General features: G+C 51.8%; 1 protein-coding gene across 1 annotated transcript in view; it reads right to left on the minus strand.

The window, feature by feature from the left end:
* Positions 1-538: 538 nt before the first annotated feature.
* COTL1 (coactosin like F-actin binding protein 1) overlaps positions 539-27,792 on the minus strand; it is a 38,081-nt gene continuing 10,827 nt past the window's right edge. Inside the window, exons 3-4 of the mRNA XM_025860459.2 lie at positions 16,063-16,220; positions 539-1,825 (exon numbers count right to left, since the gene is read on the minus strand). Of these exons, the coding sequence (XP_025716244.1) occupies positions 1,715-1,825; positions 16,063-16,220 (269 nt within the window). The 3' untranslated portion in view covers positions 539-1,714. The remainder of the gene's footprint in view (positions 1,826-16,062; positions 16,221-27,792) is intronic.

Genomic DNA, 27,792 nt, shown 5'->3' on the forward strand with positions numbered 1-27,792 from the left:
CAGGAGATCCCACAGTCCCGCACCACGTCACCATCCCAGCTACAGCACCAGGGGCACGGGGAGACCTGGGTTCGAATCCCAGCTCTGCACTTGCTAGCTGGGCAGCCTCAGGGGACTCACTCTGTCTGAGTGAGCCTCAGTTTCCATAAAACAGGGACACAAGCGGCACCTTTTTCTTCAGGTTGTTGTGAAAAATTAAATAAGCAACAGAGGGACGCCTGGGTGGCTCAGTTGTTAAGCGTCTGCCTTCGGCTCAGGTCATGGTCCCAGGGTCCTGGGATCGAGCCCCGCATCGGGCTCTCCGCTCCGCGGGAAGCCTGCTTCTCCCTCTCCCACTCTCCCTGCTCATGTTCCCTCTCTCACTGTGTCTCTCTCTATCAAATAAATAAATAAAATCTTTAAAAAAAAAATAAACAACAGAATATGAATGTGCCTCGCCCCTAATGGTGCCACGAATGTCTGTTAGATTTGAATATGACAACGGCCTTTGTGCGCTCAGTCAAGAAAGCAGCATCTTCACAGACGCCAGACAAACCTGTTTTTTGAAAAACAAAAAAAAATTTATTTCTGTAAACTGTTTGAGGGCAGATGTTCTTCACGACCCCAAGACAGCACAGATTTCCTACCCCCAAATGAAATGAGCAAGGAAAAGAAGAAAAAGAACAACACAAACTGTGCTCATGAAGAACCAAGCCAATCTCATCTTTCTCTGGAAAAAAAAAAATCCTTTTGAACGCGTGGTGCCCACCCGGGAGGAACACCACAGACCTCCTCATGCCACGAGGGCGGGGACCTGCTTAGTGGCAGAGCTGCCCCCACCCCCGGCACAGAGGGCCGCCCCGAAAGCCAGGAATCAGCCCCCAGTTCTGCCTGAATTCCCGCCGTGCACCCTGGCCTCCCTCCCAGGCGTCCTCACTGGGGGAGCCCCTGAAGGGAACTCTGAAAGACTCCTCGTCCCCGCTGGCCTCGGCCCCATGCCCCCACTCCATGCCACGATGAGACCTCAAGCCCAAGGGTAGGAATGAGCCACTCCAGACCGTGTGCCCAAGCCGCAGCTGGGCAACTGTTAAGGCAAATTTTCTCTCTTCTGTTGGGTCGGAGTCAGGCCTGAGCGTCTCACTGCCGAGCACCGTCCCCATCGGACGGATGCGTAGCTTAGGCAACTCTGAATCAGGGGGTGAGGGACCCCAGAGCACACTCGGGGGTGGGGGTGGTCTGAGCCTGATGCATGGGATCGACGTGTGTGCCGGCGAAGGTGGCCCCCCAACGGGCACAGCGGCCTCCTCCACCAAGCAGGCGGGCACCACGGTCACCAGACGGTGGCCCAGACCCCCAGGCAACACGAGCTGGTGGCGGGAGAGGCCAGGCGGGATGCAGTGTAAGAGAATGCCAGAAAAAGGGGTCACCACAGGAGCCTCAGATCTTGGTGATGTGTGTGGCCTTGGCATCAAAATGATTTTTCCTTAGAACAAGCAAGAGGCGGAAAAGGAAAAAGAGATGAAAGAAAGATGTTCCATGAGCTTCGGGAGATAGGGCGCAGGGGGGCTCAGGAGGGAAGCAGGGAAGGGGAGATGAGCCGCAGACAGGGTGGCGCGCATGGCCTCGCACGGCGTCTCCTGTCCCTGGTGGGCTGGCGGGCTGGTGGCTGAGGCCGCGGTCCCCTTCCCCGGGGAGCAGGCGGATGACATTGCAAGGGGCAGGGGAAGGGCTGGGGTTACTCCGTCTGTGCGTCGTAATTGGCGCCCCCCGCCTTCTTGAGCTCACTCTTGATGAAATCTTCCTCCAGCTCCTTCCGATCGCTGATCACAAACTCTTTAGCAAAATTCTGCAAGAACAAAATAAAACACAGAGTTCCCGTGAAGGGACAGATTCAAAGTGTTGCTCAGAAAACACACCAGAAAGTCCTGGCACCCAAAATACTAAGAAACGATCAAAATGAAGATTTGGTGGCAGCGTGGTTTGGCAAGAAGAGGAAAAACCGTGACTGGAGATCAGGAAATGGTGAAGTCAGGGTACGGTGTAGTGCCGACCAAGGTGATGGGCCAAGGTCAGACTGGGTTCGAATGCTGGCGCTGTCATTTTCTGGCTTTGTGACCTTGGGCAAGTTCCTTCAACTCTCTGTGCCTTAGTTTCCTGGTCTGTGAAAGACCAACCTGTCAGGATAATAGGAGAGGGGGTTGGAAAACAGGCTGGTGTGCTGGGAAGGGCTTAATATCAGGCTGTCCAAAACAAGGGGTGGGGGCAAGTCCTGAACGGAAGCTTGTGCTCATTTCCATGGTGTGAACATTTGCACCAAGGTGGGTTTCAGCCACAGTGATGAGCTGAACCGGTGCAGCCACTGTCCGCCCTCAGAGCACACAGACTTCAACGATAAGTCCCCACGGGCCTGGCCCATGTGAGGTACTCAATAAATGCCTGTGGCGTGAACGTGTGAGGGAGGTGATCTGGCTTATCTGAGAACTCTGAGCCACGGAGAATCAACAGTTATTTTGATATGTGGATCACGAGACTTCACCAAACAAGGATGGTGAAAGAGAAGAAAACACAGAAATTTACGAAGATACGAATAACAAGTCTGAAGGTCAGAAAATCATCCATACACACACACACACACACACACGAAATCCACAAGGAAATAGTGTAAACAATGACCACCATTTATTAAGCACCTATGGGTACCAGACACAGTCACACATTGGCAAACTTAATTCTTAAAACCCTTTAAGATGACCCAGCAACTCTGCCCCTAGAGATCTACGCAAGGGAAATGAAAGCACACATCCCCACAAACACTTGTACATGAATATTCACAGGGGCATTATTCATAACAGCCCAAAAGTGGAAACCACCCAGATGTCTGTGGACAGAAGAGCAGGTCAATAAATTATGGTCTGTCCACATGATGGAATATTACTCAGCCATAAAAAGGAATGAGGTGTTGATACACAATATCATGGATGAGTCTCAAAACCATTGTGCTGAGTGAAAGAAGCCAGACATAAGACCACGTACTGTATGATTCCATTTATATGAAATGTCTGGAAAAGGTAAATCCACAGGGACAGGAAGTAGATTTGTGGTTTCCAGGGACTGGATGGGGAACAGGGGGTGAGTTCTAATGAGGACGGGGTTTCTCCTGGGGAGGGGGGATGAAAATGTTTGGGAACTAGATAGGGAAGGTGGTTGCACAACACTGTGAATGTACCAAATGCCAATGAATCGTATAATTTAAAATGGCTAATTTGGCACGCCTGGGTGGCTCAGTCGTTAAGCGTCTGCCTTCGGCCCAGGTCGTGATCCCAGGGTCCTGGGATCGAGCCCCGCATTGGGCTCCCCGCTTGGCGGGAAGCCTGCTTCTCCCTCTCCCACTGCCCCTGCTTGTGTTCCCTCTCTGGCTATGTCTCTCTGTCAAATAAATAAATAAAATTTTTAAAAAATAAATAAAATAAAATAAAATGGCTAATTTTATGTTATGTGAATTTCACTTCAATTAAAACACACACACACACACACACACAAAGTCACCATGCCTCCAAGAAGAATGAGTAAACCAAGAGAACACTCAAGGTCAAGTTTCACAGTATAAAGACAAACCGTTTGCCATACCAAGCCACTAAGATACTAACAGGGAGGGGAGAGGGGAAGGTTAATATTTGTCAAGCAACTAATATGTGCCAGGTGCAGCCTCATACATCTTCTCATTTAATCCTCCCTCAGTATATTAGCTTTTTTTTTTTTTTTTAAGATAAGACCCACGGGGTTGGCCTTGAAGAGATTGTGTAACTAGCCCAGAATGACTAAACATCCTTCCGACCCTTTCTATTCCCATCCACCATCCTGTGCTTTTAAGCATCGGTGTCTGTCTTCAGTATAGTGAGTGAACACAAGTTGGACGTATGCGCCAGTAAGGGGAACCGAGAATTAACGTGTTTCTCAACCTGAGCCCCAGTGGCAGTGGGGGGAGGGGCAGAGAGCAGAGGAGGAGGAAGCGAACAGCTCGAGATGCCTCTAGCAGGAAGTGCAAAGTTCCCCTGCTGTGTGATAGCTATATATGGAGACAAAAGAAGTAAGAACACTCCTGCTCATGTCTGTTAGCCATTAGGAGATTTAGATTAACAAGAAGTTTGATAAGGCACTAAGAAATCTACAGTGAAACTGTGCACGGAGCTATGCAGAGTCCAGCTGAAAACCACGAGCATATGGGAAATCAAATCACAGCCAAAATAAGGAGCAATCCAGAATAACAGAATCTAATAAAAACGTAACATAATAAATGTAAATGAGCAAAATTACCCCCTAAAACAGCTATGTCTTAGACTATCAAAAAACAACCCCCCAAACTCTATGCTAGATACCAGAGACATGATTTAAAAACCAAAAGGTGAGGTAAAAAATGATTATATCAAAAAAAGTACACAGAGAGGCAACCTCACCTGCTCGCACTATGGGAGCAGCATCCGCCCTCCAGGGGGCCAAAGGAGTGGGAGGGGGTGGAGACATGGGGAGGGGCCTCCCCCACACAGGATGCTCAGCACCCCCAGAGGCTTCGAAGGTGAACTGACACTTCCCCTCAGGGTGTGGATGCTACAAAAAGTCCCCAAAAGGTCTGAGTCAGCCAAAACCCAGCTCAACCTCGACCTCTCCCTTCCCCATCTCGGTTCCTTCCAGCAATCCTCAGAAGGTACCTTCCACTTGGCAGGGTGAACACCAGTGCCCCCAGGGAGTGGGCTTCATTGTGACATTTCAAAAAGAGGCAGAAACAGCAAAACCAGCTCTGTAGGCAGCCGGAAACCCAACCTGGGAGCAACACACCAGACAGGAAGGAGCCTACATAAGGACTAGCCCACAGCTGAGAATCATAAAGAGCACATCTGAGCAGGGCATGACCACCACCCCCCTTTGCTCACACCTCTACCCTTAACCACTGTCCCTAGCACCTTCCCCCTGTCACCAAATGCCTACAGGGCAGAGGCAGGTAACACTGAAGGCCGCAGTTGTCAGAAGGAGACAGGGCCCAGAGCAATGCTAACACATAGGGAATTTTTCATTTTCTAGCAACCACGGTGAAAAAAGTAAAAAAGAACCTGGTGATATCAATTTTCATAGGATTTTTATCTAACTTTACAGATCCAAAATGCTGCCATTTTAACATGTAACCAACATACAAAATCATTAATGGGACCTTCCACGTTCTTTTCTGCGTAGGAAGTTTTCGAAACCCAGTGCACATTTTACCACGTACGGCACAAAGCAGTGCAGACGGGCCAAACATCAAGTGCTGACCAGCCACGTGTGGCTGGTGACAGGGCGGGTCTAGACAGAACAGGAAAGAGTCTGAAAGAATAATGTGCTCAGTCAAGGAGAATCATTAATCATAAAATAGCTCAGCTGATATGAGTAGAGGAGGGGGAGCTTTTGGAGGCCTGGAAATGTGCCATATCTTGATCCAGAACTTAAAAAAAAAAGTCCTTAAAACTCTGACATTCACCCCCTCATTTGACTGAAAAGCAGCAAGAGAGGCATTCCTCCCGGGGCACACAGCAGCTCATGGCAGGGGCCCCGTGGGGCAGGTTCTGACCCTGGTCTGTCCTGTTCTCTCCCTTCCTCTGCTCCAGACCGCCCCTCCCTCCCACCACAGCCTCTGTCATACCCTCAAGGCCACCAAAGCCACATGGCAATGGCTTCCCAAAGCAAAAGGTGCCGCTCTGGAGGCAAGGTCACCTGTGGTTCTAGAAAGATCTTCTCTGTCATATCTAGGAACACTCTGTCCCTGGCTGATAGCTTCCAGAAAGGGTCACTCCTCCCTCTTTTCCATGGAAGAGGCCCATGCGTCTAAACCTGACTCCAGGATGGCCTGAAGACATGCAATACCAAGTTCAGGACACATTTGTCCCTGTGACTTTTCTCAAGCGCATATATGTTCATATTTCAAAGATGTAAGACAGACATTGCTTCCGTTAGAAGCTTCCAATGGTCTGTCCCTAGGAAGACAACTCTAGAGAAGGACAGGTTGGAACCAGGCTCTGTACTTAGTCCAGAATCTATTTGTGAGGCGGGTTTAAAAAGTGCTTAAATATTTGCCTGTCTTTGGTTTTAAACCATCTCACTTTTTTTTTAAGATTTTGTTTATTTATTTATTTGACAGAGAGAGAGAGAGAGAGAGCACGCAAGCAGGGGTAGTGGCAGGCAGAGGGAGAGGGAGAAGCAGGCTCCCTGCTGAGCAGGGAACCCCATGCGGGGCTCGATCCCAGGACCTGAGCCCAAGGCAGACATTTAACCAACTGAGCCACCCAGGTGCCCCAACTTTTTTTTTTTTTTAAGTAGGCTCCACACCCAGTGTGGAGTCCAATGTGGGGCTTGAACTCACAACCCTGAGATCGATACCTGAGCCAAGATCAAGAGTTGGGCACTTCACTGACTGAGCCACCCAGGTGCCCCTAAACCATCTCACTTTTAAATGGCTCCCAACTGCCTGGGTTTAAACCCCAGCTTCAGTCCTGAAGTGTGCTGGGAGTGGGTTTGGTCCAAACACAAACAGGAACAGTTGTCCATTTGCATCTCAGGCAGTTGGCCCTCCCCAGGGTATTCTCCTCCCCCGCCACCCTGGGACTTACTACCCCTCCACCCCCCACACTCCACCCCCACAGCTCAGTCTCCTCATGTGCAAATGAGGACAATAAGACCTACATCCTGGGGCTGTCAGGAGGAGCTGACTGATGAGTGTGCATAAGGTTTGGACACTCGATGAGGGTTCCCAAGAATGAGGAGGTGATATTTTAAGTGATCCTGGGTTCACCTTTGTTCTCAAGATTGTCAGGGGAATCTGAGATGGAAAGTTTCCTGAAACACTCAAGAGTGAAGGCACAGGGAGCAGCTGGTTCCTCTTCTCTCACCCACAATGGTTTCTTCATCCCTGCCATTTATTTTAATGAAGGAAAGTCCAGGCGATTCCTTAGCATAACCAAGGCAGCAACATCGGCATCTCCTGGCTCTTGCAGAGAGAAGACAGCAAATCCAGCTGCACACCCAAAAGCTGGGCACAGGGTTAGCCACAGGACAGGCAGGAAGCCTGTTGGGGTAGAAGCGTCGGGTATCCTACCCAGAACACTAGGACTAGGGTGGGTCACTAACCTATGCAGAGAATGTGGGTGCAGAGAAAGGTCTGGGAAGAGAAACCGAGTGTGGAGTCTTTGGCAGTTAAGTTTGTGATGTCAGCAATGCACGTTTCTACAAAGTGGGACGAGGGAAGAGAGGTGACTTTCATTGCATCCAAAGAGAAGGAGAACTAATGTCATGCATTCTTCCAGCAAACACATGCTTAGTAAGCACCTGTTGTATACCAGACATTCTCCTAGGTCCTGGGAAGGCAGAAGTCTGGTGCTTCGGGCTCTCTGTGAGAGTCTGAGAGCACAGGAAGAGAACCAGGGGGGCTCTAAAACGCCTCGAGGGAAGCAGTCAATGGCTCTGGGCCCTGGTCTCTATCTCCGTGATAGAAGAGGGAGACACAACAGGTTCTCCTGGCACCTTCCCACCAGCCATCTGTGGCTTTGCATCTGAGCCCCTGGAGCACATGGGGCACAATTCCACCTCAGGTGCCAGAATCTGAGGCAGTGGGGAAAACTGGCACAGGAAAGTCAACTATAGGATCAGAGACTGGCTTTCAAAGGGAAGACGTGTACTAGCTTCAGGTCCATCCCCAACCCCTGCAGAGAAGTGTGGGCAATAGAATCTCTCCTCCAATGTGTGTGAGCTGGGGCAGGGGGTGGACAAGACACATGCTGGCCGCAATAATGTATCTTTTCCCCAAGTGGGTGAAGATTAATTATAAGCCAAAGACCTCAGTATGCTAAGGAAAGCAGTCAGTGTCCTGCAGCCTACATCATGCTAGGAGAAAGGACACCTCCGAGAAACAAGTGCAAGATGAAAATGCACAGTGCCAAGCCCGCTGGGTATTCAGCTGCCAAACCCTCCTGGGCCCCCCACACTTGACCTCCTACAATCATTCTAATGGGCTTCAAAGACCCAGGTTTTCAAAATCCTTCCAGCAAGGTGTAATTTACTCAAAAAGAACAGGTTCTTGTAACAGGCATGAGTCATCATAGAAAAGGGAAAAAACAAATAGCAAAATGGCACCGTCTAGTGTTTGGCAGATTCGGGAACAAAGGCCCCTGCGTCACCCACACAGCTCATGAATGACATGACCCTACTTCACTAGGGAGAAAACAGAGGACGAGGGAGAGGCATTCGGTCACGTTTCAGGGGGGCACCAGGGAATTGTCCAATCTTCCAAAGCAGGTGGCAAGGAGGTATGACATCTTGGAGCATGCTGTGCATAGGGTTGGGCCAACACCAAACAGGGGCAGTGGTCCATATGCCTCGAATCCTGACCCCTGCAGGGCCACTTACCTCTTCATCATTTGGGTGACTGCCTGGAGTCTGACCCCTGCTCTCCTGACCGTGGACATTTACAGAAGCCCCGACACCCCTCTGCTGATGTCTGACTACGGCTACATCTAGATGTGGAATGGCAGGAATGTGGGAAACATGCTTTACTCCTCCTGCATCCACAGCAGACATCATCATCAATCAGGGCACTTTTCTCACAAGTCCAGACTTAGCATCAGAAGCCTTCTTATTTTTTTTTAAGATTTTATTTACTTATCTGACAGAAAGAGAGACAGTGAGAGAGGGAACACAAGCAGGGGGAGTGGGAGAGGGAGAAGCAGGCCTCCCGCCGAACAGGGAGCCTGATGCGGGGCTCGATCCCAGGACTCTGGGATCACAACCCGAGCTAAAGGCAGACGCTTAACGACTGAGCCACCCAGGTGCCCCAGCATCAGAAGCCTTCTTAACCCAGAGCCCCTGCTATTGATCGACTGACAAGCACAGTTAAATCCAGGCTGACGTTTTCAATTTCCGCCTGGTCAAAATTGTGCCCAGCCTTTCTCAGCCACACCCACTTGGAGAATTTTTCCCAGGAAATAATTCAACAGACTTTTTTTTTTTGTAATTATAATATATACTCACAGATGTTCATTGTCAGTAAACACCAGATTGTTTCCCCATTTCAACAAAACTTGAATAAGTAAATAGTATCTGCACCGAACACTTCATATACATCAGGAATTTTATGCCATATTTTATTTAATTTTTATAATCCCATGAGTTAGATATTATCATCCCAATTTTTCAGAGGAGGAAGCTCAAGTTCAGGGAAACAAAGTAAGTAGTCAGCAAAAGGTGACACCTGCTGAGTGGTGGGCTGGGCCTGGACCCCACAATGAAGCCCATGCCAAGGTCTTTACAAAAGTGAGGCGTGGTCCACAGAAGGGACAAGAAACAGGAAAAATCCGAAGGACACAAGCTGCAAAAAGCACAGGCAACTCCAGCCCAACAAGATCGTGGGATACATTCATGTCACCCGTGAAGAGGAGGGGACTGGTCTCAGTGCTCTGGGCTCCTTTGGTGAAGACCTCCCCGTGTTCTAGCTAGGTCCCCGCTGTGGGGAAACCGTATGCCAGTGGCCGTGCCACCACCGGCTGGCCGAGGGCTGGGACCCATCTGGGGCTTAGCGAGGGGCACCCAGGCCCCAGTCCGCCAGGCAGAGCTCTTGGCTTGTGCAAGCACCGGCCAGTTATGTGCCACGCTCAGGATGTGGGGCATCCTCCTCTCTCTCCTAAGAGCTGTAACTTCTTGGTAGCAGGAGCACAGACTAGGTCCCATGGTTCCCCACCGTGCAAGTGGCCTCTGATCCTCCACCAGCTGCTTCTGCCTTGGCTCAAGGACGCATGCATCCGAGCCTCAGCTTCCACATCTGAGTAATGGGGGTAGTAACAGCACCTGGTCCATGATGACTAAGCCTGGCCCCCATCCGTGATGCCCACACCGCCCTTCACAGGCTGCTTGGGGCTTTGTATTTCTGATCAGGTCGTTTGTGTCTTAAACATAGGACACAAGCAACAAAAAGCCCCCTTTTGCCTGAGCCCAGGCCCAGGTGAAATGCATGAGCACAGAAGGCCCTTTCTGGTTCGGAGAATAAAGGGCCTTTCCATAAAACCAAGAGCTTGAAGAAGCATCAACATTCCATGAAAACAAACAGCTGACACCATCTGGAGAGCCTCGAAGCAGCCACAGTCGGTCCCCAGAGAGCCGGGTCCCCAGAGTGAGGGCGGCAGCAGCCCCATAAATCTCATGACACGGACGAGTGTGGGTTCTCCCGGCCGACCCCGCCAGCTCGCACCTCTGCTTGCTACGGAAACAAAAGCAGAGTGTTTGGAAATCCCAGTCCACCCCCAATTCCCTCCCTGAGTGTAACTGGCTTCCACAATTTAATGCAATCCTGAGACCAGTTATTGAACATTTAGGAATGTTCTTCCTCTGTTCTAGGAATATGCAAAAAGTAAGACACGGTCTGAGGCCTGTGTGAACAGATTTGTTTCTTCACTTTTTAACACCTGTTTTCCTAGCTCTGTAATAACGTTGCCATGGTCCCTGCCCTCAAGATTACCATCTAGGGTCATTTATTTATAATTCATGGAATCTATTTCATGGGATCATAGTAGAAACACAGAGGAAGGAGCAATTAATTCTGATGGAGGCTGGTAGGAGAATGGCATAAAGAAGGAAGGTTTTGAAGGATGAATAGAAGTTCATGGGTCACCAAAATAGAGAAACCCTTTTCCCTTTGCAGTTCTTTAATCCTTCCAACAGCACCACGGAAATTTACATTCTCTTTTTTATAACATCTTTTTCACAGATTCAAAAGACAAAGTTACTTTGCCTGAGGTCCCGAAGCAAAGAGTTGACGGAGCTGGAATATCAACTTGGGTCTCATATCCCCTTAAGCCCATGCTCTTTCCCATTTGACACAGCAGCATTATTTTTTTTTTTTCAAACAAGTGCTGAGCAATGATATTCCGTTTCCAGTTTTTATTTTAAAGGCTCTACCATCAAGAAGACTAAGTTTAAAAATAAATCTAAGAGGTTTATTTCCCGCACAACTTCTCAGAGCCTTTAATGGGCCATGCAAATCGACAGAAGTAGGGTTTCCAAACCGCATGTGGCCTCAGAACATTTTCTTGGTGCTGAGGACTTTGGAAACGGGCAGCGGGGCCAGGTGACTGCATCGGGGCTCTGGGGCCAGGCGGTCTGGGCGCCAGGCGGGGCTCCACCATGTCCAAGCACTGGGGACCCTGAGCAAGTGACTCGGCTTCCCTGGGCCCCCAGCCCCTCATCTATAAAATGGGGAGAGGGAAAGAACCAGGCTTGTGGCAAAAAATTAATGATTTCAATATGGGGAAAGTCCTTCAAAATGCCAAGCACACAGCGGAACACAATAAAACCATCATTAGGCATGTTATTAGCACAGGGGTACACAGATGCGGTCCTCACTGCTCCTTGGGGGCACAGGACTGCCCTACTTTCCCAAGGCTGAAAGCGGAGATGGACCTTTGTCACTCCACGCCATGAACATTTATAGGATGTTAAAAAATAAATAAAAGGGGGGCGCCTGGGTGGCTCAGTCAAATGTCTGCCTTCGGCTCAGGTCATGGTCCCAGGGTCCTGGGATCGAGCCCCGCATCGGGCTCCCTGCTCAGCGGGAAGCCTGCTTCTCCCCCTCCCGCTCCCCCTGCTTGTGTTCCCTCTCTTACTGTGTCTCTGTCAAATAAATAAATAAAATCTTTAAAATAAATAAACAAATAAATGAAAGGATCACATGAATAAAGCCATTCTGCAAGGCAAGCACGCTGCATCACAGACTGAGTCTGCTCTAAATCAAGCCAGCCTGGGCCAGCCCGGACAGCAGGCCCCTGACAGTGGGGCCTGCCTTGTCCCCGTAATCCCGCACAGGCGCCGGACAATGGCCCGGGTGTTCTGTCCCCGGCACCAGCCGGGCCCTTCTGTGTGGCAGACGACAGCCGGGGCGGGGCAGCCAGGCATGCTGTCCGTCCGGCCGAGCCCTCCGACCCCAGTCCGGGAGTCACCACCGTCCAGTCCGACTTGCCCGGGAGCCTGTCTTGTTTTGTCTCGCTCGCTTTTGCCTGGGCACAGACCTGTCTCAGTTTCTCAGCCTGGCACTGAGCACAGACTAGAGACCCCAGGTCAAACCTGCTGATTTTGAACTCCTCTCTGCTCCGGCCTGGGTCTGCTGCTTGCGAGCCAGGGCTTTGGGGCAAGTCCTAGCACTGCCCTGGGCCCAGTTTCCCCACCTGTTAATGCACCTACGCAGCAGGCCCCGGGGGAGGGATGAACTGGCTGACGTCAGCACCGGCAAGGGTGGGCAAGGCCGCGCGGGACCTCTGGTGCTGCTGATGGCGGGGACTCTGGTCCGAGCCATGTGCAGGACAATGAGGCAATGTGGCTCAACCTCAGACTGAGCATCTTCTACGGAAATAATGCATGAGGGGGATAGAAAGCTGTGCCTCACGGGTCTTGTCAAAAAGGGGGAAGCTAGGAATAAGCAGCCACCACAGCCAGGTCTTTCCCAGACATGCTTCTAAGCATTGCCCTCTATTTGCTCAACCCTAAGAGTCAGATACTGTATTACCCCTGTTTTGGACTTCAGAGGACTGAGGCCCAGGGAAGGGAAGCAACGCACCCAAGGCTGCACAGCAAGTGCTGGGGCTGAAATCTGAGCCCACACCATCTGGTTCAAAGAGCTCCACTGCAGACCACAGCACTGCAATGCCCCTCCGCCCAACACAGTAAAATGAGGTTCCTTTAAAGGAATGATGCCCTAAACAAAGTGCCACACTTTTTAAATGAAAATGTTTCAAAGCAGAACGGGACCTAGCAAGTCAACCCACTCAACTCTTCATTTTCTAAGTAAGGAAACTATAGCCCGGGAAGGAAAGAGATTTGGCCATGGCCAGGCACGGGGCACAAAGATCAGCCTTTCTGGATTCTAGCGTCTCTTATGTCCATTTACATTGTCTACATTTCAGGCAAAGTACAAGGATGTGGGTCTATTACTTTCATTACAATAAAACCCAAGGGTTTATCAGCAATCTTATAGTCAATCCACTTATTTTTCACATGGACTTCATGGCAAGAGGCATGTGGAGAAGTGCCACAGTCCACAAGACACAGAATCCAGAATGGCCCATTGGGAAGGTCCCTTAGAGAACATCTGTTCTGAGTCCCTATTAAACAGAGGGGAAACTGGCTGGTGCGCCAGGATCAGCGGGATTTTAGTGACTGTGGAAAGACACATTGTGCCAGCATAATTGACCCTTTGTAACTTAAATGGCTGTATTTGCAACTGTAGCATAAATGTGAGGTATTGTGATAGCTTCAGATAATAAACCCTTTTAAACGCAGAAGTGAAAAAGGCAAAAGGTAATGGTCAAAATGTTACACTGCACCTGCAGTTCGAGAGGGCATCCCAGCTCCCCCACCACAGTGGACAAGGGGGTCTTTCCATCTACCAGCATTCCTTTAACACCTGGGAACATGCCTGAGCTGCCAATCATGAAGCCCTGGGATGTGCATGTGACCTAAGTTGAGCCAATCAGGGTCCTTTTAAGGGAATGATTGACACTGAGGGCTCCCTCTTCCCCTGGGATCAAGACCCAGAGGAAGCACCCTAGCCTGGCCCGTTGCTGCTGTACCGAGGCCACCTGAGGCCAAACCCAGAGAAAAGAGAGATGAGAGGAAGCTACTGCTGGACCCCTGGATCCAGCCACACCTGAAGGCCGGAAACCCTGCACTTCCCAGTTTAGAGAGCCAGGCAATTCCCCTTTCTGCTTCAAGGTCTTTGAGCTCGCAAACAAATGGATTATGACCAACAGTTCCAAGTGAAACTTCACACCGAAGAATTCTATTTCCCGAAAAATCACCCTCGGCCCCTGGCTCACTCAACCAAACTGAGCCGAGTTCTAGACCTGAAAGGAACTCTGTAGCCTGCTCATGGGGACGGGGTTTCCTTTGGAGGTGACGGAAGAGTTCTGGAACTAGACGGGGATGGTGGTTGCCCAACAGTGAATGTGCTTTAACACCACTGAGTCATATGCTCTAAAATGGGCAAAATGAGCAATTTTATGTTACTGCATTTTACCACAATTTTTTAAATGGAAAGAAAAAAGGAGCCCTGCAAGATTCAAAAGACCGCCCCACTGGCAGGCGTTCTCTCCCCACACGCCCTCCCCTGCTGGCCACACAGGTCCGGGCCGGCCAACGGAAGAGGAACACGCGTGGAACGTGGAATTCAGCAGGTGACCTTTGGCCACAGAACAGGCATTCTGTCATTTTTCATTCTCCTGCCACAAAGGAGACCCCTGAAAGCTGGGCAACCACTAAACCCCAAAGGGACCTGGAGAAAAATAGCCCGTGGGGTTGAGTAGGGGGCTTTCCAGAGCAAGGGTGTCAGTGCTGAGCAGGGTGCAGAGCAGTATTAGCCGGTGATGCTCACTAGGATGTGAACTCAATGACATTTATTAAATAAACACTTACTGGGTCCCAGACCTGGTACTAACGTGCTCAGAGAAGATCATCTGACAACTCAGACCTTTTAAAAATGATTTTCACATCCGTTAACTCTGGAACCCCACCTCCTGAAAATGTATCCTAAAGAAATAACTCAGTGGGAGAGACAAAGGAACTGTATGTATTAAAATGTGGGTTGGAACATTATTTATAAAAATAAAAACTGGAAGCAACCCAATAGGCCAACAACCAGGGGAACATTTAGTACATAACGGTGCACTTGTATACCAAATAGCACCAAACTCAGCCACCAGAAAAACGCTCATTACAAAGACTGCAGCCGCATCATTTATGAAATTAGGTTGGCAGTCGTGGCGGGGGGGGGATGCCCACCTAGAGCGCGCCTTGCAGGCTGAGACGCGCTCGCCCCCAGAGCTGGCAGGGAGGACAGAAAAGACAGGCCGCGGTAATGCAAGGATGAGAATTCTTTTTTCTTTCCTAACATTATTTCTTAAGTCAAAGTTTTATTTGCGGGATAATTTTAGACTTACAGGAAAGCTGCGGAGAGACAGTACAAGAGTTCCCACGTACCCCACACTCCATGTGCATGAGGGCTAACATCTTACGTTCCTGCACTAAGTTGGTCACAACTGAGAAGCTGACGCTGAAACATTACTGCTAACTAAACTCCAGAACTCGTTCCAATTTCACCGGTTTTTCTGTTCCAGGATCCAATCCACGATACCATGTTCTATATAGCCTATTTTTGTGTTTGTTCTGTTTTTGGTTTTTACAATTCAATGGTTTTTCACATAGTCACAGATATGTGCAACCATCACCGTAGTCAATTCAAGAATATCGTCATCCGCTGAGAAAGCAAGCCCATACCTGTGAGCTACCATCTCCTGATCGTGGGCTTTGAGAAACCCTTTTGTAAAAGAGAGAACCCTGTGGTAAGGAGAGAACTCTCCATCACCTCCCTTTTCCCCTGGTTTATCTTTCTGGAAATCAGATTTTCTCTTCTCGGCGTGACCCCAAGCCCTCGCCCCACCTGAACCACCTTGGAAGTTTCCAACAGTACCAATTTTGGTTACATCTGGACCAGAGAAACACCTGGAAATAGAGAGCTCTCTAACTAAAACTTCAGGAACTCAGGGACAAAACCCCTCTTCCTACTAACCTAGCAAGGACTGGGGAATAAGTGTTATTCCTGAGCACCCACCGCATGCCAGGCAGCTTAGAGGCCATGCATGAAGTCTCCCATTGGGTCCTCATGGCCACCACTGGAAGTCAACCACGATCACCCATGATCCAAGTAGACAGTGGCTACCATTTTGATCACCCTTCCAGCCCCCTTCTTCATGAACCACCTGCCCCATCTCAAAGGCAGGCCCTCAGCTGCCACGTTTCCATTATGTGGTGGTCACAGTCACAAACCTGGCTACCTGCCCACAGCCCGCGCCCCGCAAACAACTCTGGGAACATTTCCTCCATGGCTCTGGGGGTCCAGAGATGTGGCGGAGTTTGCTTTACGTCCTAGGAGACAAACCCAGCCCCCCCATCCCTGGGGATGGTGATCCTCTGTGGGACGTGCCCCCTCCCCCCGCCCCAGACCCAGGAAGAACCCAGACCAATTACCTGCACGACCTCCTTCACCAGGGTCTTGTCCGTCCCGGTTTTGGCTCGCTGCAGCCCACTGACATTCTCGCCAATCCACGTGATGAGGGCAAACTTGGATCTCTTGCTCATGGCATCCCCGGTGGTGAAGCGCACGAAGGCGAACAACCGGACATCATCTGTCGTCAACAGCAAAAACAGGGCACGGTGCTCAATGAAAATGTCCCAAGACTTTGCTCCCGAGGAGGAGCTGTGAGCCAGAATGCTCCCAGAGCAGCACAGCAGGAGCCCGACGCTGACCTTGGCCAACATCCCCTCATGTAACCCAGCAACGGCCCCGCAGGCTCTGAGACCCAGTTCACAGCTAGGAACGGAGGGGCACGTGACACTCCCGAGGCCGTGGGGGCAGTTCAAGGCCATACTGGCATGGAAACACAGGCTTAGCAGCCAGAGACACCCCCACCCCCACCCCACCCCACCCTGCATCCCTCACATGGTCAAGGAAGGCTCAGATTCTGGATCTGATTTAGCGAAACCTTCCTCAAGCCCTCTTAACCCCCGAGGTGCCGCTCAGAATGGGAACTAAGGGGGGAGGGGGGGTGGGGGGACAGAGTAGCCCCGATCTTGGCGTGGGGTATGGCTCTAGGACCGCTGGGCCTGTCTAGATCATGGCTGGAAGACTGGAGCAATAAAGAATGCTGAGTATTGTTCCACTGGGCCTGTCCCGTTGGTTATATGTTACAGATCTGTTGTTATTAAAAGGCCTCTGGGCGGGGAGGGGGTTTGTTCCACTGGTCCACATCTACCTACCTTTTGTTTCATTACCATGCTTTTTTTCATTATTGTCCCTTCAGATAGCCCGCCATTGCTATGCATTACCAAAATATTTGCGACAGTCCTGAGTTTTTAGAGTGACCCGTGTGTGTGTGCGTGTTTCCCACTAGGATGAGCTGGGGTTTCTCCACCTTGGCACTCCTGATTCTTGGGGCTGGATCACTCTTAGTGGTGGGGACTATCCTGGGCAAGGCAGGGTGCTGAGCGGCATCCCTGGCCCCCCACCCACTAGATGCCAATATCACATCTCCCCTGCCCCAGTTATAACAACCAAAAACGTTGCCAGACATTGCCCCGTGTCCTTTTGGAGGCAGAACTGCCCCCAGCTGAGAATGAACTTCTGGGCAGTTTGTGTCCCCACTGAATCAAGACCCTCTTTTGTCTTCCACCAACATTCTGTGCTTTTCTTTGAGGAAATCATATATCCTTACTCAGCTTAGTTCCTAAATAGTCCATATTTTAATTGCGATTATCGGGGAGAGCTCATCACTGTCCCTTACTGGAGATGGCGACCCAGTACTGGCTTCAGGGTGTTCACCTCTGGCTAGCGGCTCGGCTCAGCTCTTCCGTTCTCAAAGGGCATCCAGTTGCTGGCTTTAGGATTTCTCAGTCCCCAAAGCGAGTGGAGAGCTATGCCTCTTTTTTATTTAAAGATTTTATTTATTTATTTGACAGAGAGAGATAGTGAGAGAGGGAACACAAGCAGGGGGAGTGGGAGAGGGGGAAGCAGGCTTCCCGCCGAGCAGGGAGCCCAATGTGGGGCTCAATCCCAGGACCCTGGGGCCATGACCTGAGCCGAAGGCAGACCCTTAACCGACTGAGCCACCCAGGTGCCCCTGAGAGCTGTGCTTCTCAAGTGTTCGTGTGTATCTGAATCACTTGGGGATCTTGTTAAAATGCACATTCAGAGTCCACAGGCCCAGCGGTCCTAGAGCCAAGAGTCCACAGAGCCAAGTGGCTCCCAGGTGATGCTGATGCTATGGGTCAAAGGACCACATGGGAGCTTTTCTGTATTTTCATTTTTTTGTAAATCAAGGTCTCTTCCTCCTTAGACTTCCCAGGGCCTCCCTGCTGAATCCCACACAGCGTATAGGTTTACACCAAGACCCAAGGCCCCACGCCCTCTGCATATAAAGGAGATCTTCTGGAGCCGGTCAAGTTTGCTGCCTGGTTAGGACATCAGAACCTGAGCACATGCTGGCCTACAAGGGGTGCTGTCTCATGGGTGGCCAGGGAAGCCAAGGAAAATGGTTCTCAGCTGACCACAGACTCCTGATTCAGACCCTACGGTCCAGGCCAGGTGGCTCCAGGGCGTCGATGTCTTAAAGGGAACAGGTCATAATCACCCAGTCACAGTTTATAAAACACGTTGATGTTTTACTATCTCAGGTGGTCTTTATAATGATGCTGTGAGGTGGGCCATGGGTGAGGAGGGGACAGCACTGTTGCCTTCACCAACATGCACTTCACCCTGTGACAGATGAGGCTCAGAGGTCATGGGATGTGCCCGAGGTGACACGTGACGGTAAGCCGAGGCCTGCGTGGCCTGAGTGGCCTGGGTGTGTCTGCCCAGCCCCCTTCCTTGGGGGAACTGCCCCCACCCAGCCACGGGAGTCTGGCGGACACCCATTGTGGGAATGGACCATGGGGGTCGGTGGGGACAGAGAAGGACAGTCTCAGGGACATCTCACGGGCCAAATCAACAGGGCTTGGTGGCAGACTGGCCGTGGGAGGGAAGGAAGCAGGAGTCCAGGGACTCCCACGTGGGGGCAAGGGCTCCATCTCTTATCCTCAAGGGCTCTGACTTAATCTCCAAGCCTGGAGGCTCAGCTAGCTGCCTCGTCTGTAAAATGGGGTGATATTTTTTGGTCCCTTTTTTTTTTCTAAAAAAAGAAAAAGTCACAGTAAAAGGTAGAAGTCACAAAACATAAAATTCACCATTGTAACTACTTTACAGGGTACGATTCAGTGCCATTGAGTACATTCACAATGCTGTGCCACCCAACCCCTACCCATTATAGTCCTTCCCCTGCCCCTCTGCCCAGCCTGAAGCGACACTAATCTGCTTTCTGCCTCTGGATCTGCCTACTCTGGACATTTCACATAGATGGAAGCACACAATCTGTGGCCCTCTTTCACTCAGCACATTGGCAAGGTTCATCCGAACTGTGGTATCATCAGTCCCTCATTCCCTCTATGGCCAAATAATATTCTAGGTTATGGATATGCCACCTTGTCCTCATTCATTCACCCGCTGATGCATGTCTGGGAGGTCTCCCAATCGGGGTGATCGTGCACCTCCCTCATCAGTCAGCCACAAGGATTAAATAGGAACAGCGTGCAACCCGCCAGGCCCACCACGGTGGGAACGTCTCCGTGAGCTGCCAGGTGGGCAGTGAGCACAGGAAACAGGGTGGTGGGACGGAGGAACTGAATGTACGCAGCCATGCAAGGCTGGTGCGGACGGCGTCGGGGGAGGCCCCCCGGTTCCGGAGCTGCGCGTGGGAAGCCAGCACGCTCCTCTGAGCAGCCGAGCCGCCGTAGTGGAGGAAACCAAGATGCCGTGGCAGGCGTTTAATGAAATCGCTGCCTTGATCTGAGGGGGAGGCAGGGCTGCACGTCGGGCGCCTCCCGACATGCTCATGCCAAGGCAATGCAAACAAAAGCACAGCAGCCCGTTTCCATGGGAACCACTCTGCGTCTCCCAGCCCCACCTTGGAAACCTGGAGGCTTGGGTGCCCGTGAGCGCTGCTGGACCCCCAGCGCCCCATCAATGGCCAAAGCCTCCAGGTGGGAAAGTTGCAAACCGTGTGCCCCACGTACCAGCCTGGGACCGGGTGTGAGACAGACGCACAAGAAGTGAGTCAGCCCCCCCCCACCTCCCCCCGCAAGGGCATGGGGAACCTGGCAGCCGTGGACCTTCCCCAATGTCATTTACATTCTAATGGCAAAGGGACAGTTTTCCTGGGTGGCTGCTGGGGCTTATCTGACAATGCTTTGGCCAACGAGATTGCTGACGTTTTTGAAAATCCAAGGGTCACGTTATGCTTACAAATGTTTGCGGCCCCAGATTTGGCCCGACCTGCAAAGTCAGCTGAGTCTGCAAGGGAAAGTCGGTTTGTCCAAGCGACCTTGTTGCAGCTGCCCACTCAGACCTGAAGCCTCTCTATCCCACTCACCCTGAAGGAGGCTCTGAGCCTGTTCTGACCTCCAGCCGGCTGGTGCAGGGAGAAGTTCTTGACCTTAGTCATGACTTGGGCCACCTTCCCTCTTCTGGACAAACGGGGCCACAGCATGGCATCTGAGTGACAAAGAGCCCTCCCCTCCCTTTTCTCCTGCTGGTACCCGGCTCACACACAGGAAAACGTGGGTGTACCAACGGAAAGGCAGAGCTAAGCCACATCGCACACGTGGATAATGCGTGCTCCTGCATGTGTGTGTGCACACCCGTGTGTGCGCACTATGATGGAATCTGGCTGGGAGGACGTGGGTCCTTGAGATGGCCGTCACCTTCATAGTGCCGCTCAGTCCCCAGAGGGCCAATGGCACATCTTTCCAGCCTGAGGCTCAGGAGCTGAGGGTGCAGCTCCAGGTAACCCTGGTGGGGTTACAGACAGACCCCTGAGCTCCCTGCCTTCTATAGAGACTTCTGCACAGCTGTTTACACCGGCTGCCACCTCAGCCATTCACCTTCTGCTCCCCAGCATCCAGGTTAACAGCCCAAGTTCCGGAAATCATTAGAAGCTCCCCCACCTTCATGCCAGCTCTGTGACCTGCACCAGATGCACCCACGGCTCTAAACCTCAGTGTCCCCCAACTGCATAGTCCTGACGCGGCTGTGAGGATGACAGGAAACAGGCTACGCGCCGGGCATGGCTCCTGGGTCCCCACCTCTGCGCTAAAACTGCCCCGGGGGCCTCAGTGCCTCCAACCCGCCAGACCCAACCGTGGCCTTCCTGCCTCTCCCTCCCCACTGGCTTTCTGCGCCGCCCCCCCCCACTCACACTCGCTCCTCTGAGCGTCAAAGCAGGGGCGTTCCCAGGCACACAGTCTTCAGCCATTGCTTGGCGAGCGCTACTCGCGGGCCCACTAGGTGCCGAGCACAGTGGCAGGCAGATTAGACAAACGAGCGTGCTAAGGATAACAGAAGCCGTTTACGGAGCGCCGACGACTGGCCGGGCATCATTCGAAGCGCAGACACGAGCTGGCACATTTCTTTATCCCAAGCTCTCTGTGCGGTCAGCTCTGCTCCCAGGCCCATTTTACAGCTGAAGAAACTGAGGCTCAGAATGCTGACGTGGTAAGCAGCGAGACACCACTTTCCCTGCCCGCTGGAGCACCGGTTGAGAGCCCTTCCCAGAGCAGGGGCCCCCGGACCAGCAACGTCAGCATCCCCCAGGAAACCATGGGAACGTGGCTGCTCAGGGTCCACCTCAGACTTGCTGATTCACAAGCTCTGGGAGGCCGCGCCCCTGGGGGATTCGGGTGCCTTCAAAGCTTGAGAAGCACTGACCTAGAGAAAGCAGGGGAGGGGAAGAGAACCCGCACCAGCCCTGGCAGGAGAGGGGGGAGACAGAAGGTCTCAAGGGCAGAAAAGCTGAAGAGCCCCAAGTTCAACCCACGCCCTTCCTTCCCACCCACACTTCTTTTATTTTGAGGAAGTGATCATGAAAAGGAGCTTCCTGTATGGCCTGGCTTCTCAACATCAGAATTTACAGACACAGAGGCATCTAGGCAGGACTCCTGAGTACCTCAGCACCAAAGACCATCAGGATGGTCCCCCCAAGACTCTCCCTGGCTCAAATCCCACAGTCCAAGGAAGAGAAGAGCCGTCTTTAGGAACAGAGCTACTGAGCCGCGGCACAGGGTGCGGGGGTCCCATCCCCTCCAGATCGCCCATTAGACATGAGCCACCACTGACAAGGAGTCACAAATGCATCACGAGATCACATAGAGCCCCGTCTCGGAGGAGGGGCCAACCTGCAACAAAGCAAGGCCAAGAGCGCCATCCTTGAGGACCGTCAGTGCCACCGCCCATTGCCTCCTGGCTAGCGCCGAGAGCTCAGAGGCCAGGCTGACTGCACATCAGGCCTCGTCCCTGAGGGAGGGCTGTGGACACCTGCCCCTTGCCACCCAGCCAGAGTCTCAGTCATGGAAAGATGGCCCTCACATGGCGTGAATAAGTCCCACTCGCACAAGAACTTGACCTTCTGGGCGGTCTGTGAGGCCTCGCGGTGCGAGAGAGCTCCCACAGCCCCCTGGCCCGGCCAGCTCAGGACCGAGAGACGCCGGACAGTGTCCACTTGGTTCCACGTCCTATTTCTCTCTGCAAGGTCCTTGCCTTCATGGTTCCACGTCCTGTTTCTCTCTGCAAGGTCCTTGCCTTCATTTACTAAGCAAGTTAATACACAACATGAGGCCGCCACTGCCACGTTTGCAGGCGCGGCCTGGCACCAAGCAAGCACCCAGATAGTCACTGTGGTCACTGTGCGCTCTCTCCTCCACAGCCCCTCCCCGCCTCGGGCTCTCCTTTCACGCCTTTCTCTCCACCCTGCGTTTCCCTTCCTTCTCTCCCGATGGCCACCTTTACCCCTCACCGCCTCCTCCTCAGCTCTGTCTGGGGCTGGACTAGCAGGAGGGATTCAGAAGCGAGAGAGGGGACGGCAGGAGGACCAGGGGGTGATGCTAAGCGCTTGGGACAAGGCGGGTGCGGGAGGGGCGGTGCGCGAGACGACCACACAGGGCGTGGGAAGAGAGCAAGGGCAGGAGGAGGAGTCAGACTTCACTGGAATCACTGTGGCCACCAGGATGAGCCGCCCCGTGTTTTCCCCAAAACTGCGAATGGCACAGAATCTCCACCAAGCTCTCAAGGACTCCCCCACCCCGCCCACCCCAACGTGAAGTCCCCCTCGGCTCAGGTCATCACTGAGAGGCAGATTCTGACCATGCCACCCAGCATTCTCACCAGGGTGACCCTGATGCAAGGTCTGCACGGACCGAGGACCCCCACCTTCTCCCAAAAGGGACCCTAGTCTTTCCCTCTGCCTCTCCTTGAAGCCAGCCCTGGCTGGAAAGGGACAAAACCCAGAGACTGAGAATTGTTTACAAATGCCCTGAACAATTTTTTTTTTCATTTCACCCAGAACACAAAAGTGGAGAATAATCCGCAAATCTGTACAAATAAGCAAAAATAAGGGTCTAACCACCTAAGTAACCACTCTGGTGTATGTCCTGTGGATCTATTTAGCTCCTTTCGTATCTGTCCAGGCGCTGTTACATCCCCCAGCGCCAGGCACATAGTAGGCCCACTACACATCTGCCGGCCGACAGAGAGACAGAGAGACTACCTCATTTCATAATTTCCACCCAACAGTGAGCTTCAGAGCAAGACAAAAGAAAGGGGAAGGAGAAGCAGGGAGGAAATTGCCCCAGAGCACGACATGATTGCAGCTTGCTCTAAAGCTGACCTTACCTTATATAGACTCCCTAAGAAGTTATGCAAACAAGATTCAGTAAGGAAGAAAACAACCCACACACCAAAAAGCTGAGCTGTCAGCTTCTACCGGGTGAGCTCCCTGGAGCGAGGACGAGAGGAAATGGGAAAGAATTCTAACATCCTGCTGCCCAGGGCGAGGGGATGAGACCGTGGACAAGAGCTGCAGCAGCCCTCCCTCCCAGCGGGCTGCTCACGGGGTGGGGGGGGGGGAGCAGGCAGTCACAGACCAGGGCCTGGGAAATCTAAGCGTTCTCCCTGGCACCCCGGGGACAGAGGGTTTGGTGGGTGCCCCGGAGAGGGGACTGAGGCCTGGGGGTGACCGGACCCAGTTCCTCCCTCAAAGGGAGGCGACCTATCATTCCTGAAAAGCCCCAATTACTCACTCTTTCTTTTTCAAGGTGATTTTTATTGTTTGCCCTGATTGGTAAAACAAACAACAAAAAAACCCCTCCTGTCCCACTCAAAAAATGTTTAGAAAACACGAAGCACAAGAAAAAAAAATAAAGAAAGCCCATTATCCTAGGAATACAACCCCGCTGTGTTCACTGCTCAGAGAGCATGAATGGAGATTTTATTTGTTTACGAGCTCTGCACCGCGTGTGCGCACGTGGATGCACACACCGTCTCCGCATCTGAGGCCACGGTGCGTGTGCAGGTGGATGTTGGTGACCCCGTTCCTCGAAGCGGGAGACTTCTCCAGTGATTCCTTACTCACTGCGTTTTCATTAAATGCGAATGACCCAGCTTCCTACTTTGCCGGAGAACACGAGAAAATGGAGTACAGGATAGCCAGAGGAAAAGCAAGCTGATTACTTTGGTAGGACCCTCCGGGACTGGACTGATCTGGATACCCAAATTACCTGGGTAGCTGAAGGCTCTCCCCCAGTGACAAGGCACCAGATTTTTTTTTTTTTTTTAATGGTTACTTTTACTTCCTTAAATGGAAGTCAGTGTGTTACACCGGACTCTACCTTCTGGCTTAGAGAACAGAGGCCATAACCAGTTCCCCCAGACGGAGCCCATGTCTCCGGCCCCTGCAGCGGGACACCCTGGGGACACTGAAGTGTCTGTCCCAGCGCAAAACTCCTCTGTCGTGCTTGGCTCTGCATTCATGTTGCTGCAGGGTCCTCCACAGCCATCAGTCTGTCATTTGACAGACACTAACAATCTGTGAGGTGGGGACTTTGCTGAATGAGACACAGTCCCTACCCTCAAAAGATACCCAGTCTAGCCTGGCAAACGAAGACAAAGTGTAATTACACAATAGAGTCAGTGCCCTAGCAACAAGCTGTCACAAGGCGAATGGGAACAACAAAGAAAGAAGGAAACTCATTCTGCCTGGGGAGTGGTAATCAAGGCAGGCTTCACAGAGGAGGTGACGTTGGATCAGGGTCTTGAAGGACAACCTAGAGTTCATCCAGCTAACAAGATAAGGACAAAAGGGCTCATGTTAACAACTCAGGGGAGAGATTCTGACAGAACTCCACAGGCAAGAGCAACAGCTTCTGGGGGCAAGTCCAGATGCCTTCCTCTACAAGCCCTTCTCTCTGTCTCTGACTTGCCACAGGCGAGAGGAGCATATAACTGGCTTATTATTACTACATGTAAAATCAGCATTTAAAGGCTCCGGCTGGCTCTCCTGAGGGCTCCTACAGTTGGCTCATCCCTACACTGCAGGAGGGCAGGAGTCCTGTCGCCTATTCTATCAAATACCCAGGACAGTGCCAGTCACACTGTGCATGCTCAATAAGGATCCCCTGAGTACTCGAAGAGCCCTTGTCCCCTCTTCTGTGGCCGCTAGAAAGTTTTCCAGTCCCCTGTTGTCGGCTGCATTCAGTTCAGTGGAGATGCCATTTTAGAAAAATAAAACCAATCCCCTTCCTGGATTTTAAAAGCGTGGCTTCCGCCCCCAGGGAGCAGGAGTGAACAGACAGGCAGAAATGATCCGATGTGGACAGACAGATAGCAGCTGACTGACTGGTCTGAACAAATGTGCCCTTTAAATAAAAGCACGTGGGAAAAGCAGACCAGCATGATGTTGTTAGAATTATCGAGAGACGCATAACTTGGGGTCTTCCCTACCTTTCATGTTCATGTCACCAAGGATGCTGCCACAGGCGAGCAAAGCAAGCTCTAAACCTCACCAGCCTGGGGCGGGGGGGGGGGGGGGCAAGGACACCCAGGCTAGTGTACCGGCTCCGCCTCTTTCCGTGGAGTGACCATGGCCCAGTGGCCTCCCCCACGGATCCCCAGTTCTCTGGGTTGGGGCGTGGATTTCCCACCGCTGCCTCGGAACCCCTGGGTGGTGGGGGCAGAACTCACAAACGGATTTTATCCACATGGCTGTTAACATCCCAGCCTTCAAGTCTGCCAGCACACTTACAGCTGACTCGCTTTACTTTTAGTCATTCACTTATTTATTACCCCTTCCGAATATCCAAGACAGAACCTCCTCTTTTCTTTAAGTGCTCACTTCCGACGCCAGGGTTTCAGGCAATGAAACAAATAGATTGTCGGCACCAGCCCGGTGCCGGGTCCTGGATCGGGGGAGATGAGGACCCAGCCGTGGGCGCTGTGTCTCTGGATATCAATCCTCATCAGAAGTGATAGCTAACGCCCTCAGAAGGAGGCCTGGTGCAGAGCTGGCAGTAAGAAATGCTAGACAGTGATGAAAAAAGGTCAACTATCACGGAGCGAATGGAAGTGGCAAGGAGACTGGAAACCCAGGAGATCAAATGCCCATGGCGGGTGGAGGGGCCCACAGCGCTGAGTGCATCTGAGGGGCTCTTGGGGTAGAGGGTCGCCAAGGGGATGGGCAGGTCTGAAACAGAGGGAACAGGTCTGAAACAGAGCTAAACATACTGACCAGGGAGTTCGCCACAAAAAGGACCAAGGCAAAATGCTAGAAGGTTGTAGAACTGAAGCCATAGGAATAAAATGCTCAAGCAAAACCCAGAGTTGTCACCGTGACCCACGAGGCCTGCCACGCTCCGGACCCTGCCCGCCCTGGACCCCACCTCCCTACAGGCTTGCTGCCACAGCCCTGCTGGATTTCTGTTCTCCTGCTCACCCCCTTTCTTCTACACGTTGTAAAGACTGAGATATCATTTACATACCATAAAAAGGTACACACCCTTTGCAGTGTATAGTTCACTGGTTTTTAGTATGATCACAAGGTCTAATCCCAAAACATTTCATCATCCCCAAAAAGAGATTTCATGCCCACTAGTGGTCACTCTTCCTGCCCTGTCCCCACCCTGGAAACCACTCATCTGCTTTCTATCTCCACGGGCTTACTTGTTCTGGAAACTCCGAACACATGCACTCATACGATATGAGCCTCTTGTGTCTTGGCATAACGTCTCCAAGGTTCGTCCGGGTAACATGGGAATTCATATCTCAAAAGGTACTCCATCCTTTTTATGGCTGAATAATAGTCCACCATATGGAGAGACACACCTTGTCTGTCCTTCATCAGATGATGGTCATTTGGGTGGTTTCCAATAATGCTGCTGGGAACGTTCATATACAGGTTTTCGTGGGGACGTGTGTCTTCATTTCTCTTGGGTAAATACTAAGGAGTGGACTTGCTAGGCTTAAACTTTTTAGGAACTGCCAAACTGTCCTTCACAGTGTTGCCACCATTTTCCTTCCCCACCAGCAGCGCACGAGCGTTCCGATTCTCTACACCCTCACCACAGCCTCCTAGTGTGGGGGCAGTGCTATCTCATAATGGTTTGATGTGCATCTCCCTAATAACTAATGATGGTGAGCATCTTTTCATTTATTAGCCATCTGTAGGTCTTCCTGGGGGAAATATCTGTTCAAATCCCTTGCCCATTTTTTAATTGGGTTGTTTATCTTGTTCTTGTTGAGTTATAAGAGCTCTTTATATATTCTGGACATATGATCAGACAACGTATGATTTGAGGCCCTTCCGTTTTGCTGGGCCCACTCCTCACCCAGGTACCCAAGAGTCCACCTCCTTCTCACTCAGGTCTTGCCTCAGTCTCCCCTCCCCTTCAGGCCCCCCTGTGGTCTGTGTCCAGGCCGTGGCTTCATTTTATTTTCTTTATGGCACGCATCCCATTCTGAGTGGTTCAATTTGCCAGCCTGTCTATTATCCGCCCCTGCACTCCCCAAACAATGCTAGCCCTGTGATTTAGATCCCTCAATTTCCCCAGCACCCAGAGAGGCCACACTTAGCAGGTCCTCGATGTATATTTGTTGGGTGGGTGAGTAATGACGAGCCGCCTTAGAAGAGAGTAAGCTACTTTCTCAGAGTTGGACATATGCCAGTGGGTTTCGCTAAATTGAAAACAGGGCAAGTGGCATCCCGCTCAGGGCCGTGTGGCCCGTGGGGGTGAACACAGGCCCACCTCTTTTGGGCAGGGGGCTCGCACAGGGGCTGCCCGGAGCCC

Source organism: Callorhinus ursinus, unplaced genomic scaffold, assembly GCF_003265705.2.
Source record: "Callorhinus ursinus isolate GAN/ISIS: 27379988/994484 unplaced genomic scaffold, GSC_fseal_2.0 scaffold46, whole genome shotgun sequence".
Lineage (NCBI taxonomy): Eukaryota > Metazoa > Chordata > Mammalia > Carnivora > Otariidae > Callorhinus > Callorhinus ursinus.